At 45.6% G+C, this 23077-nt stretch overlaps 1 protein-coding gene across 6 annotated transcripts in view; it reads right to left on the bottom strand.

The window, feature by feature from the left end:
• LOC116949346 (ERC protein 2-like) overlaps positions 1 to 23077 on the bottom strand; it is a 176894-nt gene that overhangs the window by 19797 nt on the left and 134020 nt on the right. For 4 of the 6 annotated variants that reach the window (XM_076072069.1, XM_076072068.1, XM_076072070.1 and 1 more), the window contains one exon: positions 11938 to 12177. In XM_076072069.1, coding sequence (XP_075928184.1) covers positions 11938 to 12177 — 240 coding nt within the window. Of the gene's footprint in view, positions 1 to 11937; positions 12178 to 23077 lie in introns of those variants that run through there. The other 2 variants (XM_076072073.1, XM_076072076.1) reach the window with 1 other exon arrangement.

The following is a 23077-nucleotide window of genomic DNA, read 5'->3' on the forward strand; positions in this document are numbered from 1 at the left end:
GCTAGGAGGCTTCTCCGAGTTGTTGTGCTGCCTGAGGTCACGGAGAGCCGGGCAACGGAATCCAGGGCCCTGACGAATCACCATCGTGAGCCCCCCCCCCCCCCCCTCAGCAAAACCTCAGGGCAGATGGGAGAGCCGCTACAGACATCTGCGCCCGTCATGCGAGCGAGCGGGCCAGTGAGCAAGCGAGCGAGCCAGCGTGTGCGGGCAGGCGAGCGAGAAAGTGAACAAGTCAGAGGACCGGGCTGTTGGAGCGTGGTTGTGTCTCCCGTGAGCGGAGTCGGGGGGGGATCCATAGGTCCGGTTGTCGGGTTCTCAGAGGAAGGACCGTTGCAATGAATCATCAACCTCACATGTGGCACTGTGAGCGGCGCTTGTGCACAGCCAGGCAGACTGCAGTGGGGTGAATCCACGAGAAGATAAATTGATTTCTGTCGGCGTTTGACGTATGGGCGAGCTGCATTGCTGTAAATAATCCCGGATGGATAGCTGTACTATAGCAACCCCTTAAAATGGTTTACACCAACAATAAAGTTAAAAGTTTTCACCTTGATTGATGGAAAGAATGAGTATTAAAAGTTAATTATTTGTAAAAAAAATGTTCAAAGCGCCTGTCTCGGGGGTTACATATAAAAACTCTAACAGACTTTCCATTAGAGGTTCTACGTATATCACAAATTTACAAGGACGGATGTAGAAGAACAAATAAATTAATTCATTCTGGGCAGGAAAAAAAAAACCTCATCCATCCTATAAAATCAGAAAGCTAGAGGCTGTCACAGGCACAGAACTCGCCTTAAGCCTTGTGGGCTTACAGGCAACTAAGGCAGAACGCTGTAAGGTAGGCGGACGGAACAGTCTGCCATCATCAATCAGCACGCATCCTTTCCTCTCTGGCAGCCGCTCATTTGCGTTCCATTCCCTTTCCAGTTCACATTAGCATTTGATTGGCCGGGATGTGCACCGCGCTACCCGCGCCACACCACGCTCGGCTTGCCAGCCAATGTGGTGGACAGATTAACACGGCGTACGGAGCGCTAATACAGACTTCTGCAGTTAATCCAGTGGGGAGTTGCAACCACCCAGAAGATTTTACAGCCGGCAGCTGCTTAAGCCCCTAAAAGAAAGGGATTTGGGGGGGGGGGGGGGGGGCGAGGTGTGAAATCTATGCCCGAAAGAGCACGTACAATTACGCGTCGCGGCGCGCATCCGCTCGCTGGGGGCTGGAGGGACGCCCCTCGCCGCCGGATCCTCGCCGCCGGATCCTCGCCGCCAAGTGCTCAGAGACGTGAAGCTGCGCAACACCAAAAAAACCCACGTGGAATGGCCGCGACGCAGAGGCTAACGCCGGCTAGGTGCGAAGGACGTCTCCCCCCCACCCTCCCCATGCCGCCGCCCCCCTCCCCCCCCCCCCCCACTTTGATGTTTTCGGGCCACAGAGTGAGCATTATGAGAATGAATGAATAAAATAAAAACTCCGCGGGAAGCTAAGGATCTGCGACGAGCATTCAACAATGGGCCATTGTGCCATTTGAGCTGGAGCGTACCCTAATGCGAGGTCGGCTTCAATACGTACCCTGGGGCCAACGCATGAGATATGGGCGCAAAGGGAGAGGAGGGGGGGGGGGGTGCAGTGTTTCTATCATGCTGGGCCGCGGAAATGGTGTCACTGTGTGCGCGTGTGTGGGGAAGGAACTGACGACGCAGGGTGGATTTGAACTTTTCCCCCAAGACACAAATGAGACCTTTGTGGCTCGAGACCAAGAGACTGAAGATTTGTAATAATATTGTGAGGCAACGAAAACAAAGATCCCCATACAGCCTATAAACGCACTTTTTGCTCATATCCAGCACCATGCCAGTTCGGGTACTTATTTTAAGACCGAGTCGACGTAGGCAAGGCCCAGGACTACTTCAGATATTTATCAGCTGTTGGCTGCGAGCAGGAATCGAATTCGCGGCACTGGGTTAGTACAATATAGTGCACTAACCACTACGCCACCACTCTCACAATTAATTAATGTGCAGATAACCGAACACGTCAGCGCAAGGTGAATTCAAAGCAAGCAGCGTAATTTGCAAAGTTGATAAAATGTAAATATGTTTTCCGGCTCAAGTTATTTCGGTGTTATTTCTTTTCTTGTACATCGTTTACACCAAAATAGCAGAGTTGCATAAAACAAGTGTTTTATATCATTAAAGCATTTGAGGTTGTTATTTTATTCTTGAAAGCAATTTTAAACCTGGAGGAGTTTTGTACCATGGGGAAAGTCAATTTAGTTTGGTGCTAATTGGGAAACTTGCAGCCTGCAATAGTCTCAATATTAAGGGCCCAGGAGTGCATTGCATATACACTTGAATGCATTAGGTCAAGTGATTAATTTAATGAATGGAATATAATTAAGCGGCTTCATGACTGCAAAAGGCAATAATGCAATCTCTACTGTGACTCTCACATCCACTGATAGCAGAGGAAAGCATCTCAATGCACGCATATTACAACACGAACAATCTTATCACAACATGAACAATATTATCACAACATGAACAATTGTCCGCAGATAGCTGCACACAACGTGTCACAACCAACCTATACAAAGAGCCCCCCCCCCCACCCCCCCATATAGCCATCCAGACAAGTGCTGTTAGCGAACACCTATTATGGCCAGCACAGTACCAGAGGAGCTAGTACGACTGCATTTGATTGCCCACTGCTGTTATTTACACCCTCAACCAGGCACCCGTTTAAGGCGACGTTGACATAGGGAAGTGGGGGCTACTCCCACGGCAGTGGCAGAGATGTGTGACTGCGGTGAGACACGGACCACGAGGCATCTGTTGGTCTGAAGGCTCCTGTAGGATACATGCACCGTGGAGGACCTCACCAGGGCCCCATCATCATCATCAGGCACCCAATTCCAGAAAAACATACGACAGCACACGAAAAAAAAGACCTAATGGAAGGCCAGGACAGGTGCTGATATACAATTCTACTGATGTTACCCCCAAGGGCGAGAAATGTTACTTTGGTCACAGAGTTTGCAGTGCTGTGTCAACTCCTGCACCAATGGCGCTGCTGTCTCGCACTGCTAACTACACACACACGCTCTTCACACTACAGCCTATGTAATAAATATAAAACACACTGCACCTACGCGCACACGTAGAATGCTGCGGGAGGGCTCACACTACCCTGCGCACAGAAATCCCGATGCAATCCACTTTATGGCCCCTCGGTGCAAAACTGAAACCTGATAGCGGTCTCTGGCTGCCATGTGTTTTTGTTTCAGTGCTGCGCGGTGGAACACACCAAGGCAATCAAAAGACCAAGAGTCCTACGCGAGCTTGAGAAACGAGCCATTACCACGAGGCCCCAGAGAAGCGCTTGGCATTGGACGCAATGAAAGCGAGCCGCGGGACACACGGAAGAGGGGCGAAAAGTCCACGCTGCTCTCTCTAGATTGAGGGCGGCGTGACGCCGCTCGGCGAACGGCAGATCGGCCCTGACGGACAAAGCGACCTCCTCTCCATACTTCCGCGTGCTCCCTACGACCGATTGCATTCCGTGTTTTCCCGCGCGCGTCCCGGCCCAGCGGCACCCCGACGATCGGCTCAGCCCCGCCATGGGCGAGTGGAGCCTCTCCCTGCACCCCCCCCCCCGCCGCCGCAGCCGCCGCCGCCTCCTGGAGTGTCGTGGGTGCCCTGGGCTCATCTTTCCGAGGGAAGCTTTATGCGTCGACGTGCAGGTGCGATGCAGGCTCGTGACTAATTAAGCTGTAAATCAGGCAAGCGCGAAGGCTGCGGGGGCTGGCTGATGACTGCCATCTGGAGCGCCACATCTCGCCCGCCGCCTTCTGCACCCTGCCTGCGCGTTCTGAGGCTTGATGCCTGCCCGTTTGTTTCGGCTCCTTCGTTTTAATTTTAAAAAACAAGTTATCTTTCTCTCCCTTTCTAGTGGGCTCAGAAGCCAGGCCTGCCAAAATAACATCGTGCCTCAAAGTTGGAATCCCAAAACAGGATTTGACAAGTATTGAGCTGAGCCCAATGCAATATATTAAAATCAAAGCATTTCAAAATGATCGCGTGTGTGCGATGAAAGGATTGGTTTTATGTCTTAACTAAGTCTTGTGGCAATTTTTAGCAATAAACTCTGCACTTGGGTTGATTTTGGCTGATGACTTAAGATGCGGGGGGGAAATAAAAAAAAGCTCAATAGAATTTTGGCGCTAGTTGCCAACACCGCATGCTGTTCTTGATTGCCTTCGAGTGTTCTCCAGCTTCAGCGGGCTGTGTGCAGTTTTTGCAAGCGTAATTCTCACGTTTTGGCCGTGGAATTTGTGTGATGTAGTTTGGAGACATTTCTTTTGTTTTGCGGAACAAAAACAAAACAACAAAAAAAAATCTCTCACACACGAACACACATTACGTGCCGTTACTTTTGAAGCATAACTCCGGTGGGAATGTAAAGCCTTGGTGGCTCTTCGGAGCTGCCAACAACCACTGATCACAACCTGCCTTGTGTATCAGATGCTTTACCCCTGAAACCTGAGAAAGGTGAAACGGCATTGCAGGAAATCGTGCTGGAATCCACAAGTGCTCCGTGTTTTTTTTTACTAAACTTCCAACACATGTTCAGCTTTAGCGAAGGTAAATGGCCAAACGTTTGGAAGAAACAAACCCTCGGATGTGTGCGCGTTAAGCAGCCTCTCCAAATGTTGTGGCCTCCTTTCAGAGTGAGAGATAAATCTTACTCGTTGTTTGAGCAACACAATGGGGGAGTGGTAGCGCAGCAGTTAGCGAACTGCGCTACTAACCCGGCGGCCTGAATTCGATTCCCACTCATAGCCAACACTGTTGACAAATATATCTGAACCGGTCCTGGGGCCTCTTCGAGGTCCATTTAACCTTCAGTTTAACACGTAGGCTTTCGCGACCAATATTATTCATAATAAAGGTTTTTGGGTTAGATCGCGTTTATTTATAAATGTGTCGTAACCCTCCACCACCCGACACGGCCAATCAGCAAAAAAAAAGTGTCACGTTGACAAAAGACAAATCATTCACTACTTTAGCCCACCGGTGTGTTGAAGAGTGAATCCACATTTACAGTTTGAGCACGACGTTTCGCTGGTAAATTAACCTTAAATGAACACTCGGTGTTGTGTGTTCATTTCCAAAGATTTGGAGATAAAAGCGGCCGTGCGTGGTGCTGGCGACCCCACCCTGAAGTGTGCTGCGCCAGCCTTAATAGGTACTCGCTAACAGCACATGCCCCAAAAGTCTGTAATATGGGAGGATATGGGGGATATTTGTCTGCCTTTGTGTGCAATAGATACACTATATTATGAACACACATTGCTGGCTGGACAACAATGTAATTGTTGCAGGACATAATGCTATAAACATTTATTTAATATTACCATTCCACATTGCCTGCAGGAAATGTATTTTTTTAAGTAATGAAATGGCTGAGAAAGTGCTTCAAATATTTTAATAATGGAAAATTGTTGTACATTTTCATAATAAGAACCACTTGTGCAAGTTCAGCTCAAATTGTCCATGGAAAAGTCCTTTTATAAGCTAAAGAGCTTATTCACAACCACTCTAAACTCAGAGCAGGTTGAAAACTACATGGAAAAGCACTATACATATAAACGAGCAATGTCAAATGTCAATTAAACTGTCAAAAATACATTTAGGAAAATAGTGCTAACCACTGAGGCAACTGCCTTATTAAAAGTTTGAATGGGGCATATGATATCTTCAGAGTTGCGCTCACTGAACGCAGGAGATTTTTTTTTATGTTTAGGCACATACGCGCGTGGGTGCACGGTCGCTCAAACGTGCACATCACCATTAATGGGCGAGGCCTATTGACAGGGCTTGAACCAGGCAACCTGCACTTGATCCCCACCTTGCCCTATTGATGTGCGGCGGTTGTTATATACAGTTGTCGCGCACCACTTAGGATGTGCGCCGATAGCGTGTGTCAGGTCAGGGAACCCGCATGTCCGGCCTCCCCCCCCACCACCCCGTTGAGTTTACATGGTCTAGAGGCAGGTGAGAATTGGCCTGCATTCCACGTGTCCGAGCACAAGAACCTACCGGCGCCCTTCCCATTCACCACCCTGCTCTATATCCACATACAAATGTGGTGCTAATCTATACTAAACTATAAACTAAACAAATTATTATCTTTTACCAGGTAAGGCCCACTGAGATATTTTTCAGAAGCAACCTGGCCACAAATGATAGAGCTCAACGAAGTGGCTTATTCTATGGAAATTTATAGCAGCCAAATAATCTAAAACGCACGTTTCTAAATGTGGAGGGAAAAACCGGAGGACTCGGAGGAAAATCCACGCGACCACAAGTAGAACATGAAATCTCCAAATACACAGGCGCCAGGGTCGGGATCGAACCCACGACCTCTTGCATACCAGGCGAGGGAGATAACATCTCGCCACCGTGGCGCCGGATCGTAAACGGGCATGTGTTTGCATGTGGGCGTACGTAACCACGCGTGTGGGTATTCTGTACAAGAACGTGTGATGTATGTCTTTCTTTGAGACTAAATGGGGAGGTTTTTTTTTGGCTTCAATATAATTACTAAATCTTCATACATAATATACAGCTCCCTGTCAATCTACTGCTTGATAAAGGGTGTCACAGAACCGGTGCAGATACCACTACGCCACCACTCCACCTCCCACATTTTCATTATCTATATAAAAAAACAGGACAAAAGCCAGTGAGTTTAAACGTCTAATTTTCCTGTTTGTATTTAGAATATTTATTATGATCCCATGACTTCTTCCTGATATGGTAATGTGGAATTGGTCCGCCAACAGACACCATCACCACCAAATTACTAATTCCAGCACGGGAACACATGAGCACTTTGAGAGCGCCATAAATTAACGTCCAAATGCACGCGCGAACTAAGCGCGTGAGCATCAATTACATCGGAGATAGACAGACAGAGCAGTCAGCACCTTTCCCACGTAGCCTCCCGGCCCCACTAAAGAGGCACCCCTCCTTCCCCAAAGCGAGACAGAGGGTGTGGACGCCTCCCGTGTGGAATTATTTGGGCCGCTGCACGCCATGCACAGCCACCATCCTTCACTGCATTGTCACTCGGGCAGCGGTCCTGTCTCGGCCGTGCCTCCTTCATCGGGGAGAGCGAGGTGGAAATCTGAGAGGGTGAGATCCGGGCTCCATGGGGGATGCGGCAAAGCTTTGCACTTCGACAGGGAGTGGGGGGTGGGAGGGGGAGTGATATCTTCAGCCGCCCGTGTTGGGTTTGTGGGCAGGCGTTGTCTGAAATTGCCCGTGACACTTGCGGAACCTGCCTTGAACTCCGCACGTCTGTCCGCGCACCTACCAGGCGAGCGTGTTTCTTCCCCGCAGCTGCTAAACTGCAGCCTTGAGGGGGCTTTGTTAAGATTTTTTTTTACATCGAAGTTGCTGAGCACAGGCCCAGAAGTCTACAACGCAAAGCGGCCAGGAACTGCGAGCGCTATTGATAGTACAGCAATATGATGACTACCACGTTTCTGGAATTGAACAAGGTTATAAGGGACTAGGGATGTTGCCGTGATGTAATGGTTAGCGCACTGGAATTGCAATCAAGGGGCTGTAGGTTCAATCTTCCAGCAGTGCAAATAAATGCACCACAGTTAAGTCGATCGGCAGGTTGCGTGTGATGGGGTAAAGTGTGAGTACTCCTGCCTTTTCTAACATGTCTGTATGTATAGTGAATTTATTTTTTCTCGCTGTGGGTAGCCAACCGTGCTAATCGGAGGTGACCAGTGTGGAAGATTAGGCCAAAATAGCCTCGAGAGGGGCTCTCTAGAGCTCCTTCTGCCAGCAGTGGTGTGATCAAGCAACATGCAGAGCTGCCCCTTTACATTATTTTTCCATTCACAGAAACTTCGGATGAAAGACAATGGGATGGCGTTCCAAAGCAGGGGACTTGGAGCAATATCGACATTGCAGCATTCAAGAAGTTATTTTACATGAGAAAGGGTAGAAGAACTTGGAAAAAGGGATCATGAGCAAAAATTCCCAAGTCAAATGAGAAGTAGAAATTTTGCATCTTGCAACATGGCAAATTTTAAAACAGAGCGGACAAGAGGAAACAGCCAGATGTGGTTCAAAAAAGTCCTTGAGATAATCGAGGTTGCCAACGCATGATGTTCACGTAAGAACAAAAACCATGGTAGTAGCAATATAAAAGAATGGCTGGATTGAATCAGTGAGCACAGGATCGACAAAAAATGGAACTGCATTCAATTGAATTATATTAATCAATGTCTGGTAGGAACTCAGAACTCTACCTTAGACGTGACCCAAGTATTCCAACATCAGCTGAACTAGCACCTTGTACTGAAGTGGTAACTGTTCAGAGGCAAAGATGGCTTTACAGTAAAGTAAAAAAAAAGCTTCTCAATTCCTCCTCAGCCAAATCAGTGATTCAACCTTCCCATAAACTGGCCAGATATAAAATGGATACAATTATCAAATTAAAGCAATGGTCGAAATCTCAAATACCCATAAGGCAGGGCTGTGTTGTGAGCTGTGAACCCAGTTACGATCATATCACTGATACCGTGTTCTCGTCGATTTCTGTTGTGAGAACCCAGTGGTTTCCAAGGTCACTAGTGGATGTTGCAGACAAACACAGGCATATGTCCATTGCACATTCTGACCTCTCATGAACAAATATAATCATGCCACAGCCTTACAACATATATTTTTCTCTTGTTTTGGTCAAAATAATTATTTAAAAAAGAATGAATATATGTATGTTGAATTTATTTCGCAACGTACGTAGCCAACCATGCTAATTCACAACTAATAACGAACCCATTGCTGGATGAAGCCCTCTCCATGAAGTGTCAGCCACTGGAGTTGTCTGACCATACTTCACTATAACCGTCATCCACACTCCAGACAACTAGGTTTATAGCATAATGCAGTAACCACTCTGCCACAACCACCACAGCCACCACTGTCACCCCACCTCCATTTCAGATAGCATCAAAAACTAATTGGATTAAATGTAGGCGTAATTGGGAAGAGAGGCCAAACATATTAATGTGAGAAATAATTTGACATACACAAACCACAATACACCTATGCACACAAAGAGCTTGAAAATAGATATATATATTTTTATGTCGTCAAATGTATCACCTTGTCAGTAAAATAAACAAAAAATATCAATCTGCAAATGAAGTCATACTTTTTTTCTGACAAGCCCCAGGTTTATTAAAAAACCAATCGCGACAGTGTGAAGTGAGGAAGAGAGGGGAACCAGCGGTGAGTGTAGGAGGGGGAGGAGAAGCGGTGGCACTGAAGGCAATTTACAACAATTCAATCCCTTCCGAGAACGTGATAAGCCCCAGTGATTAATTGTTGCGAGTTGTATTCAAAAGATCAAGAGCCGCTCTGTGCATTGTGAGAGCTGAGTGACCAGCCACAACACTGCAAGCACGCGCGCGCACACACACACACGCACGTGCGCTAGCCCTCCCTGAGCCGGGATTACACAATCCCCAGCTGTAAACAATTTATCTTGGCTGGCTGGTATTGTCTGCACCGTTAAGAGACTGCGTGTAAACCCAAAGACCCTTCAGCCACGTCGCCAGTGCGGAGGCTAATTGCGAAGTCCTTTTAATCGGCCGCTGTGCCGGCCATCCATGGCTACCCGACGACATCTGCGCAGGCATCCCTCGCAAGCGTCCTGCTGTTTAACGTTCCCAACCTTCGCGCGGCGTTAACTGGCCCGCGCGCTTTGTTGACATTACATAATAAATTCCCGAGTGGAAGGAGAAAAATTGACGAGAGGCAGAGGGCCCACTTAGCGTGTACCCGTGGAACGTGTTAACTTGGGGACCGGGCTGGGAGAACTGTTAAGCCTTAAAAAAAAAAGAATTTGTCATTCTACCCAGATTTGCCACTATTTTGCAGGTTTGTTTTAAATAAATGTGTTGTCTAAACTTGGAAATGCATTGAAATAACTTTGTAAAGCCCCCAAGAAACTGCGTTCCGAGATTGCAGTATTGGAACTCTGCAACTTCAGTAGCATCTGTTTGCAGGCAATATAATGGGTATAATTAATATATCTGCACTGTATTTGGAGCATTGGAGAGAAGTGGGTTATAATGCGGACAACCTGCCGTGCTTTATAGTGCAGACCACTGTTCACCCTAACACGTGCAATAAACCTTGCCGAAAGCGATTCATCACAATGGGTCCAGCAGTTTATCTGAAACAATTACGAGGGGAAAGCCCTGTCCTTCCACAGGATGGTGAGTGCTTCATTAAATTCTTCACAATTATGTAATTACACCAATTTACGAGCGCAAAGCCCCCAAAAAATAAATGCGACGTCTGTACGAGGCAGTTAGGAACGGGCGAGTTCCCAGGCTCTGTGTGTGCCATTATCCGTGCCGTCTATCTCCGGCTGGCCTTTATCTGCATCAGATATCAAACCGCAATTGACAGGTGACCCACCCACACGCCACAAATTAGTATCTGCAGATCAGCCCGCATGGCATTACCTTCGCCCCATGGTGTGCGATTTAACAATAAGTAACTTCTGGCACCGCGCCGCCGCCGCCGCCGGACGAGGCGCGCGCACACACAAACACCCAAACGCACGCGCGCACAAACAGAACGCGCACACGCGCCCACTCCGCCAACACAATTGTGACATAACGCGCACCATGCGCCTCCGTTGCCACCGCACGCAAAGCGCGTTCCCCCCCCCCCACTTCCCGGGTGCCGTTTTCCACATGGAATGCTGCCTCATTAATTAGCGACTGAGTGAACGGCCTGCACGCGTCCCCTGTGATAAGTCTCCCCCCCCCCGCCGCTCTCGCGTCACAGGAATGCCGCCTCGTCGCCGCACCTGTTTGGGGCTAGGCTAGGGCAAGGGAGGAGGAAAAGGCCCCTTGTAGAAAAGGCCACTTCAGAGCCCACATTCAACACGGGGAGGGGGGGGGGTTCAGCTTTACCCAGGCACGAGTAAATGTTTGGCCTCGGCTCACTGTATGTGCCTGCGGTCTTTAAACAAATCCTAACCGGGATGCGATTGTTTATTTTACTGCAATCATAGTGCTTTTTGAGACTTTGTGGGCACTCTGGTTATAATACGAGCGTGTGCGGGCGGCGGCCAATAGATCACAACACTTGTGTCTAATCTTCCGATACGGTAAGGAATATACTCCTTGCCCTATTAATGTCACTGCGTGGGTGGTTTTTTTTTAGCGTTTATTGCGACGACGCTAACCAGAGACCCTTACTCAAGGATAAACATTAACCCGAATGAAAGCCAAAGGAACGTCGCAGTACAAAGGCAAATGAAACGACGCCCACGGACAGCCCCCGTCAGCAGAGACTCCCCAAACGACTGCAGTTGGTTAGCCACCTGTTCTGATTTTCCCAGGATCGTCCTCTTTTTTTTTAGCTCAGAATCTTCGTTCAGACACGAGGAATCCGATGAGCTACGAATCTCTCATTCACAGATCTGCAGTAAAAGCTCGCTGCGCCAGGAAACGGGAAAGTCTTCGCGGGACATGCAAGCTCGAGTTTTGCGCGCAAAAAATACCCCACTCAAGACAATGGATTTAGAATGCATCTCTCTCCTCCTCTGGTGCTTCGAGATATGTTTTGCATCTTCCCACGTAGAACACGCCTCGGTTATTTTGTGCACCTCAGAGCTGCTCAAACTAATTTAGAAACATGCATTTAGGTTATATGGCTGCTATTAATTTGCACGTGATGAGCCGCATCGTTGAGCTATCATGTGTTGCCAGGTCGCTTCTGATTAAGACCTTATATAGCTCAGTGGGCCTTACCTGGTAAAAAAAAAAAAAAGTTTTGCTTCGAGACGGCAACCCTGCACGTGCGCACCGCTCGGAGCGTTACCTCGTCAGGAGAAAGCGCCCGCAGCCTCTCCTCCGTGACGACCCCGTCTCCGTCTTCCTCCTCGCCCTCTTGAGCCCTCGTTTCCCCATTGCCCCCGTCGCCTGTGCTGCCCACGCCCGGCAGCGCTGGAAAGCCCTCGAGGATGGCGCCGTCACGCTCACGGCACAGCTCGGTGAGGTGCTCGATGTAGAGCATCAGCCGGCCCCGGTTGGTGCGTACCTCCAGCAGTGACTCAATCATCTGGACACACACAGAGAGAGTGAACAGAGCGAGGAGAGGAGGCGGGAAGGGGGGGGGGGGCGCAGCAGTGACTTTGGTTCATGTTGCCAGTTGCAGGGCTCTCAACCCGCATGCAAGACCCAGGTCAATTTGAAGACGGCACTCACCATCTTCAAGATCCTCCACAAACTTGGCCCTGCCCACGTCTCTCTCCACTCTAATCTCACGTTACTCCCCTTCGCACACTCTCCTACCTCTCCCCCCCCTATACGTATTCTACTCTCCTAACCGCAGTCCGACCTTTTTCCCCCTAACCTCACTGTACTCCCCTTCACACTCTCCTACCTCTCTCTCATCTCACTCTCCTCGGCGCACCACTCAGCGCTCCAACCACCGGGATTCCTATTGGAAGCCGCCAGACAACGTTCACTCAGTGGGAAGTCGCTCATTCACCTCTGCTACCCCCGGTCTGAAACTCCATTCCCTCAAATACTCCTCGTGCTTTTGACTCCCTACCCAAGTCCAGGCTCAACTTTCCTCTTCTCCTCTGCCGATGACCGACCAACTCTCTCGCTAAAATGAATATGCCCACCGTGCCTATACAGTGTCTTGAGATAAAGTTGCATTCATACCCTGTGTCTAATCCACATTGTATCGAACGTATGTGGGGATAACATTGTATGGGTGCACATGAAAAAAAAAGTATACATTTTCCTCATGCTAAAAATATTTGACAAGGTCCTTAACAAATGGCTCATAATACATTTGCGGTGATGCGGTCCAGTGGAAGCACGTTCACCATTTGCTGCGGAGGTTCACGGTTCAAACCAGTGGCCGCCCCGATTATTCGTGCGCTTGTGACAACGATGATAATAATACTACGCGCCGTCTGCCCCCAGTGGACGGTAAAGATCCACTGGCGTAATTCGAAAGAGTAAAACAGCGTCATGGTCAAAATTGTCAAAATTACTAATAACCTGAAATTTACTCTTTTCGGGAATATAAATAGGAATCATCATTGCTCCCAACTGGTAGACTAATGTCCCAGGTCACTCTTGCAAATGGGACTCATCTTGGTCTCTTGAATTTACACCTGGTTAAACAGAATAAGCTTAAATTAAACATTTGTACGTATGGAAATAAAACGTTTGTGGCAATTACCGCTTGTCAGGGCAGAGGGAAAACTGCGACCTTTAGTCACAAACAGAATTGATTATGCAGTTGGTCGGAAAAACTGAAATTTCTGATAGCATAATGTGAAAAGATTTCCATTCGAAGATTAATTGATAAACCTATCCTGAATAATATACAAAGGTAAAATAAACTAGGTTTTAGTTGCAGAAAATTCCAGAATAAAAGTAAATGTGTTCAGCATTTTTTTCTACGATATCAAAGCAGTTCTTGATATTTTACATTTCCATTGCCTTTTTATAATGACACCAGGTCTTCGCGAATTTGGGAATTTCTGTGGCATTGTCTCATTTCAAAGGAAAACGGGAATCATCAAGGGGTTAATGTAAAATCTCTGCATAATCCAAAATCTGAATGCAGCATTTTTTTTTATCCTTAAGTCTAAATTCGCAGTTTTGCAAGCAGCTTGCTGGAATTTAAGAGCCCATCGACAGGAGGTCTCGTGCAAGAGCACAAATGCAACGTTCCCGCCAAAGGAAGAGTTACGACATTGATTATAGGTCAACAAAAGCTTCATTATTCTTCAGGTAGGGGTCTGGAGCTCAGTAAGCGCTGGACTTTTATTGAGACATCAAACTTCATCGCAGACACGGGCTTCAGTTAAGTGCGAGGGATTGGCCAATTAAATCTAATCACGCTACGATCTCCGTGCTGGTCTCATTAAACCAGCAGGATATTGTTGCCGTGTCCCATCCCGCCGAGAAGATATCCTACGCAAACGCATTCCACCTTGTCGTTGCATTAAATACATCGGAGGCGACAATTCTGATTTACACTCGAGCTTTCAGTTCGATGTGGCCCTTTGGTACACACGAACATATGTCTCCATTGCGCCAAAGACCGACTTGTTTACACGAGCCTTCTTTCCAGACATGACCACCGCAGCGGAGTGGAGAGCCTACACGTCCGTTCTCACGATAACGACCTTTCTCAAACACTGCACCAAAAAGTCTTGCTCGCTTTCTTTATTTAGGAAACGACTTTAATTGAGTTCAGGGACACGGATGTAACAAACGATGCATTGTGTTAGTGCCGAGACCGCAAGGGCCAACGCAGCTTGTGGATTTCTCCGGCCTGCAAACATCATTTTGGAAAAACATGCCATATGAAGTTCGCGCCAGCCAGGAAAGCACGCCAACATCAGGCTTCGGAATCTGCCGCTTGCTACTGTCCAAGACGCTATCTGATGGGCAGCTTTCATACAAATATGGAAAATGTTTTCATATTCCCACAAACTTTATTGCAAGAACATTGTTTTGGCTCCAGTGCGCCCACGGTTCAGAGATGGAAATGCTTAACCACTTTCTGTTATTCTACTTGGGTTTTTTTTTGTTGCAACCAGGGTGGAATATAAGCAAGAAAACATTTTCAAAGTCCCTTAGTGTGATCCAACAGATGTAAAGGTGAATGGGCCTGAAGGTGGAGTTTTATTTGGCGACTGTTCGCTGTTTACGAGACTTGGGTTCTGGTGCGAACTCGGACACGGTGGGTGGACGTGACAGAGAAGGTGCGAATAGGAATGTTGTGCTGTGCGACCTTAGTGCAGCGTGACCCTGGCTCCATTGGCGTGAGCACAGATACAAAAACAACAGAAAACAAACACCTACAGGCGAGGCTGATAATGAATGGTGAGAGATGGGGCTTGAATGTTCAATGTTGTTTAAACAAATTGACCAAAGTATATTTTATTTTTATTATTTAGTTTGTTCGTTTAAAATGTTTCAAGGTAGTTGATCGGCAGGTCGCGTACGGTAGAGTAAAGTGCGAGTTTGCCTACCTCTTTCAAGGCAGCATTGAAGAGTAGGCCTAAATTATCCTCTATAGGAGCCCTATAGAACTCTCTCACGTGGAGGCCTTCCATCAGCAGTGGCATGAACAAGTCATTGCCCTGGCTGCTCCTTAATAATAATTCACATTTATTTCCAAGGCACCTTCCATTTATCTCTCAAGGAACTTTGTTAGAATAAGGATAAGGAAAGGCCAAGAGAGACAGAGAAGCTAAATAGAATAAACTGACTTAATGAGACGTGTTTTAAGACGAGACTTAAAAGCATCCTTTAACAATCCCAGTCGGAAAACTTGCGTGAGATTACATTTTTTGTTTACAGGTGTCCTGAAGTATATGGCTAAGCAGAATGAGCATTTTTTAGTACTCGTACACTCGTACAAATTTCACGGAAATAATAAACATAGCATAAATAAGCTTCTGAGTTTGGAATGCCCTCTTGACAAACTTAAAATATCCTTCCGCAATGACACTGCTTCAAGAGAAAATCAGCACGGTGGAATGTGGACAGTAAAAGTGTCTACCACCAACTGTTGTTAAGCAGTGGCGCAGTGCTTAGCGCACAGCACACTATGTACCCGGCCACCTGAGTTATTAAATACTAACATTCATCATCTTCTTTCACCTTCTTCAACTGGACTGTAATCGTTCCTCATCAGGTTAAAATGAATGCCTCTGCTTTGAAGTGATACTTCCATTTTAAATGTTACAAATCGTAATATTTAGGCGGCCAGTTGCACAACGATAATAAGTGCTTTGTTCCATATATTTTTTCTGCAACTTGACTTTGTTGTTTGATGCATGTGTTCCTGTCTGTCAGTGTAAATCCAGGCCTACGCTCTTCTACATGCTTCTTCGTGCACATCTCTGCTTTTGTTACATTTTCTTTATCAAGGACCTTGGTTCCAATCCATATAATAAACATATTATGTAATCAACACCGATTAAAATGTAATAAAATTATACTATCACTGCCCGCGTATTTACACGAGATACATGGCCAGGGTGGAGGGCTGGCTGGGGCGACGTCAGCTTGACGCACGAACCCGGCTCACCGCGCACATCTGCGGGGTAACGTTACCACGGCGCAATTGTCTGACCGGCATGCCAGCCAGCAAAACTTAAAACAAATATAGTATGACAAATATTACTTAGGAGTCTTAATTCGAGTCTACATACATCTTATAGAAACACGTGAAAATCGTGAGGCCTCACATTATACTGTTTGCATTGAACAGGGCCCAGTTTAAATGGTGTGCTCTTGCGAATGGTAACAAAGCAGCATTTATTTAACAGAACTGACTGCTGATGAGAACCAGAAGGCCAAAACGGGTAAAGTGTTGGCTTGCTTAAACAAATGCTGCTGCATGATAATGGATGGACTAAAACATTTTACGTGGAAACTCAGAACGAACCTCTGCATATATATACTTTGAAGGCTATGCTCTGAATCATACATACATGGAATGTATGTTTGTTGAATTTATTTCGCATCGTACGTAACCAACTGTGCGAATGGGAGTGGCGGCGAGATGCAAGGCGACGTGGGTTCTACTTTGACGTGCGATTACATCACAGTTGTCAACAATATCACGGGCCCAAGTTGGACCTACAATCGAAGAGCGTGAGATATCGCCGCATCCTTGAAGTGTACCAAACGGCTTTTACAGAGAGACACTTTGTTGGCTGGTGGTTTGGTTAGTTTTTTTTACTTTTACACAGGTGCAGCACACATTTAAGATATTAACGATGAAAGGAGCGTTCTAAGTGAACGAGCATTGGGACATTCACGCAGCCTTGCCCTTTCAAGTCGTATATCCAATTTGGGCTCAGTTTGTTGACAACTGTGACGCGTGTGCGTTAACGCAACATCGCAGAGCGTCCCTATGTTTCACAACTATAAAAAAAGACAATTCTCTAACGGTCAACTTCCTCCGTTAACTCGCTAGTGCCTGCAAGTTAAGATACGGCTTACCCGCTAAACGTGATATTTTTTTAATATATATAATAAATTGTATACACAGTGCGAGTGTATTTATAAATGTTGATTGAATTTTAAATGCACGTTAAATATGCTTCATATTCTGCGTCACCTTCATTCCAGCTTTGAGATCAGAAAACCGGAGATGCCATCAAACTCATTACGAAAAATTACAGCAGTCGCTGGGAAACTGCGTGTGCACAGTGTTTATTAAAAATATTAATATAACAACAACTTCAAAGCAAGAATTTTTGGCATTTCAACCTTTTTTTTCTTCCCGTTTTTAATATCTGATTGTACAATGCCCAATTTCAGCTGTTATGTGTTGAACGTAGCAATTATTTTGTACCAACAGTCAGTTCCATCAATTAGGACTTGTTTATGAATTTGGCATTCACCTTTATCTTTTATTTTTGCCATTCCCCCCCCTCCCAAACTAACAGCAAACACATGTATTTACACCGGAGGTAGCAAAAGCACCAGAGGCACCGTAAACCTGTCTCAGCGCAAGGCAGCGTCGAGGGAATAACAGATGCGGTTTTATCTGGAGCTATTGTTTGTTCAAGTGAATTAATTTCCTTCCAGCCTGTCTGTATCGAGTTATCAGACAAGAGTGTCTCATACGAGGCCTCCTGTTTTTAATTTCACTGCGCGGCGCCCGCCACGCACATCTTTTCATTGGTTTCTGTTCAGGCCTCATCTCAGACATCTTAGAATACCCGGGCCTGTTTTACCTGTCAAATATATCTGTCCGAACACATTCCGCATTGCACAATACCTCAAGGGAATTTAAATTTCCACGCACATCCGCCGTACCGCGCATGCAGGAACTATGAAGTCACGTAACACTTACGTTTAGCTGTACAGTCACCTAAACATGGATTTTTTTTTGTATAATCTCCCACCCCCAGGTAACTATTTTAACTGGAGTCAGAAACTGGAAGGGATCTGTGCTATCAAAGTCACTTTGACCAAATGAGTGCGTACGCACCCAGGGTTGTGCCAATTACTGTGCCAATTACTGTGGCAATCAGGAAAAGCGTGGCATCTCCCTCTGCACGTACACCCCGTGACACGGCACCTTTCTTGGCAGTAAGCAACATCTAAAGACTCACAAGCGAGCTCCGATGAAATGTTTAAACCGGAGGATTGGGCTCGTAAATAAATAAGCAGATATGCGCAAGAAATAATTAAAGGACTGCTGCCATTAGCTCAACTGCAATGATAATATTTTTTACGGATTAATACATTTAAAAGAAGCAGTAAGGCAATGAGACTTCAGGCTTACCGAGTTATTAGGCACATCCATAATGAGCTGGATGCTCCAAATATAGATTCCCACATCTCACAAACATAACACCACGAAGCAGCGATACCAATCACCGCGATGTGCCTCAGGCGATTAGATAACACATTTGTAACTTCTGCAGAACAAGCCTCTTGGTCTGCTAAGAATCTCTAAAAGGAACGCTGGTGTTTGGTTAAGGGATAATCTATGGGTTCAGGGGTGAAATGCAATCCTAACCATAGCCACATCGCCAGTTAATCTTTTTCATAATTCAGAGATGTTTCACGATATGATTGATATACATTTTCACAACATAATATACATAAAAATGCCCCCCACACCAGTTTCAAAATATTTTGGAATCATATTTTGTATTTTTTATTGTTTTTATGTGAAGCTATATTTCCAAGAAAAGTTTTTTTTAGTTTTTAAAATATAGATCTACTATACTATAGATCATGTGGCATGAGTCTTTTATAAGTTTTATAAACAATTGCAACTTTACAATCTATAATACTTATAATGCTGCCAGTTCCATAAAAAAAATATCGAACTAAACACGACAGTCCAGGCTTACTTTGTTACTTTGACTCGCGAGGCGTGAAAACGAGTCTGTTTAATGGGCAGTATAGGTATTTTCGGTTATCGTGTTTGCTTTTTCACTCAAATTTGTCGAGAAGTAAAGACACTGAAGCGATATGAAGACGATATTTTGCACAACGGAACGATCATCGTGGACCCCCGTGTCGTACGACAAATTTTCGTATCGCGGCGAATCCTGCAAACCAGCGGCACCGACAGGCCCCCCTTTGCAGTAGCGCGACTCCATCGTAACAACTTGAATCATTCCGGGGGGGGGGGGGGGGGGGGTTCCGCGCGGGTATGGCAACAATTTACAATGATAGCGATGCGAGAGCAACACGGCGATGGGAACAAATGAACAGGCCTTTTCGGGTTGAAAAGGACTCCAAAATAAACACGCTCATTTTTTTCTTCTTACGGAAAAAGCCATGCAAGTGATTTATGAAACAAGCTTCAGCGTATGGTTTGGATGAAAAAAAAATCAGCTTCAGAGTTGGTATCGCAACAATCAAGGCCTGGCATTAGGTAAGTCAGCTACGATTTCTTAGTCACGCACCGCACGCTGCACAACGGAAAAACGTGACTCGCGCAAATTCGCTGATGGCACAGAACAAGCGCATTTTGTTTCTGTTACTGACGTTATTGCACCAGAATGTTATAGCAGGCTGCTACAACTGCATTGTGGTAAATTCTACCATGGGTTATATCATCATAATAATGATGATAAAGGTGTTAAATACCACTTTCATGAAGGAAGCCCGTCAGGAAAAATGTCGAGACTTTTCTTTCCTTGCAGTGACAATAAAAGACAAATCTGTTATTATTTGTTTAACCGGCCATTTTAAAGTGAAAGTTTAAGTAGCAACTTGATAATTTGTAGTAAATTAACGCGTGAGTGTGTGTATATAGTTTAGGTGTGGAGTGGTGCCGCAGTGGTTAGCCCTACGCATGATGAACCTGACAGCTTTGACTCTGGGCCATTGCTAATAATCAACAGCAAGTGAAATGTGAACTGGTCCTGAGGAGAAAGCATTTTCTGACTAATCCCACACTGACCAGCATGGTGAAGTACAATCAAATAAAACAAACTCCATGGCTGACATTCGCATGGAGGAGAGGCCTTAATCCGCCAGTGGATTTGCAAAATCAACCGTACATTCATTATGACGATAAAATAGCAACGTAAAAAAATGTTGCGTAAGCCTAAATTGCGTTAAGCGTTCTGCGAGAGAAAACGCTGTCGTGAGCTAAGAGTGGAACTGGTTTTCCGGAGGTGCTTCTCGCATGTAATTGCCATGTCTGGAATGCAGTGCAGCTGGGAACATATGTAGGCGTTTTTGTGTTAAACGGGATTTTTTGTTTTGTTACAAGGGGCTCTCTAGTACCAGCTCAAAAACAGTTGTACGCTTTACAATTGCAAAATTTAATTGGCCTGCTAAGAAGTAAAAAAAAAAGTACACACACACCATTTATTTATTGGACTTTCTTTCTGGCGTAACGACCACAAGATGTTAATTGAGGCCAGAACACGTCGCTTGTAATGTCCGACTATTATGTTCAGACATGAGAACCAGAGGTTTGGCCGAGCTGCTCAACCAACGGGTCACTGCCTACGGCTTATGTAGCTTTGATGGACTCGTATTTGAGCAGGAAAAGTGAGGAGGGTGTTGGTGATGGTGGTGGGGAAAAGGTGCGGTAGGGCTGGGGGAGGTGGGGGCGGAAGGAGCAGGGGGAGCGACAGGGTTGAGAGGGGTGAGAGGGTGAACTTGTGCATGTGTTTCGTACACCCGGCTCTGAAATGCCACATGTGAAATATTTAGGTCTTCTCCTAAGGTTGACTTCATCCGCATTGTTTTAAACGCTGCGAGGTTCTGCGTTCGCTTACCACCCCCCTCCCCTCTCTGCGCCCATGGTGAGCGTTAAGCGCACGTGAGGCACTGCCCTTTTGAGTCTATCCTGGCGATGAATGGGGATGGGGACTCGCGAACAGAGCAGAGCGGGCGTGTGTGGCCCTGCAGGCTTTCCCGTCTCAATTACTCCAATGCAGGGTGACCTCACAATTGTCGCACTGAGCCTCTCTCGAGCCAAGAGCCCCTTGAATGGCCTTTGGCAATCTTCTTTTCTCTCAATTAATAACCTCCCAGAGGCTCTGCCATTTCCATAACCTTTCAAGTGGGAGCTTTGATGTGAAATGATTTGCCAAGAGCCACCCGCAAACTCGGCCTAAAATGGGCTCTCTCTCCTCTGTCATACGCCCGAGCCAGAGTTCACATATTGCACTGAAACAAAGTCATCGGAGCGTTGATCTCAAGGATTAAAAAACAGCATATTCAATAAGCACGCACACTTATATTTAAATTCTGCACTTTGGCGTGTGACTTACAATGTTCAACTTCAAAGGAATATGTAAGTACGATAAAAACTTAGGACAACAAGTTGACCGATCAATCAAAGAGCAGTGAAAAGCAAAGACTGTTACACTCCGCAAAAGCCTTTTTACACCCGTGTGCTCTTAAGCGATCAGTCCTGCGAACACGGAGCGATTAAAATGCCGATATTGTGACAACTGGTCAAAAACACATGAAATTTAAGACCACATTTCAATCCCATACATTCCTAAAGGGCAGCTTTGGCAGCGCAGATGGCTCGTGAGATATGTTACTACTTTGCTTTCCAACTCCTGTGTTTGGTGCAGATACAGCACAGAAAGTCAGATTGGGCTTTTGGTATTCAGAACTCAGACTTGCGTTAATCATTGAGTTATCTTGAAAAAAAAACGTCCACAATTTATACCCAAGCAGATAACTGTCAAAAAAAATGTGGCGATTTGATTTGGATTGTCGCAAAATGACTCAATGAAAAACTTCTGATGTAATTATCGCCAAAATAACTGAAAGGTCTACGGTTTACAAAGTCATTAGCAGGTTTATTTAAGATGTGATAGAAACGAGAGGAAATACATGTTTGTGTTCATTGGACACAATTTTCCTGATGGATGCCAAAAGCTGCTTTACGTTTTACGCCGATAGGTGGAAAAATATTTGTGTTTGTACTGCTTTTATACCTGCACGCAGAAAAATTTTGACTATAAAACTAGAGCAACAAAGCACACATATGCATCAGTTAACACAAGAACTAAGAGACAGTGTTTACATTTACGCATGCCACAAAGCAGCTTTGAAATAGGATGAAAAAAACGAGTACTTTAAAATGTTACGCGAGAAAGTGATCCGTTAATGTGTTTTTTAATAGAGAGAAAAAAAAACCAAGGACATGATACTTTCAAGATATATATGTGCGCACACAATATTTGAAGTATATATTGAGTGTAAAAATGGTTTGAGAATGAGTTATTGGAAGCGCGGAGTCACATTTATCACTTAGTAATAAATATAATAGTACATTTCAGCTCTTTATCAAGCCACTGCTGGATGAGGGCCTCCCGTGCCGTGTCAGTCATTGAGGTTGTTTTGGCCATGCTTCACCAGACTGGTCAGTGTGGTTTTGTGTTGGTGAAGGGCAAGGGTGGGGTGGGGGGCAGAGCATGTTAAATATCACTCGCCACTAATATTAGCCATGGCCGCCAATCAAACTCGGGTTCGCTGGGCATGTCGCACAATGTGTTGATCCACCGTGGCCGTATTTCTACACCGTATTGATTTGCTACGATCGATTCACTTGCACCGAATCCTAAAATCTGTGTAACATATACCATTATGTACGTTATGAGGGCATACAGATAAGACTGCAGCTTGGCATGGATTTTTATCTTATTTTTGCACATCATTATGAAAAATGTTATTTTACAAATGTTGCATATGTATGAGGTGTATATAGAACCCCCATACGCACCATGGAAAATAGAAAGTCCTTGATTGGAGAGTGAAGCCATTCATGTAATAGAAGACACTACGGTTTTGCCGTAATGGTCATATTTCTCCTTCAAATAATGTAAAAAAAAAAATTGTAGGTTATATTGTGAACCCAAGCAGCAAGCATAATATTGGAGGAAAAATTATATTGACAAAGTAATTACTTGAACATTTATTTAAAAAATAAGTTAAGCAATTCTGTTGTTTTGAACAAGGGTAAA

The sequence above is a fragment of the Petromyzon marinus genome, chromosome 36, assembly GCF_048934315.1.
Source record: "Petromyzon marinus isolate PM22_M1 ecotype Great Lakes invasive population chromosome 36, UKy_Petmar_22M1.pri1.0, whole genome shotgun sequence".
NCBI classification, from domain to species: Eukaryota; Metazoa; Chordata; class Hyperoartia; order Petromyzontiformes; family Petromyzontidae; genus Petromyzon; species Petromyzon marinus.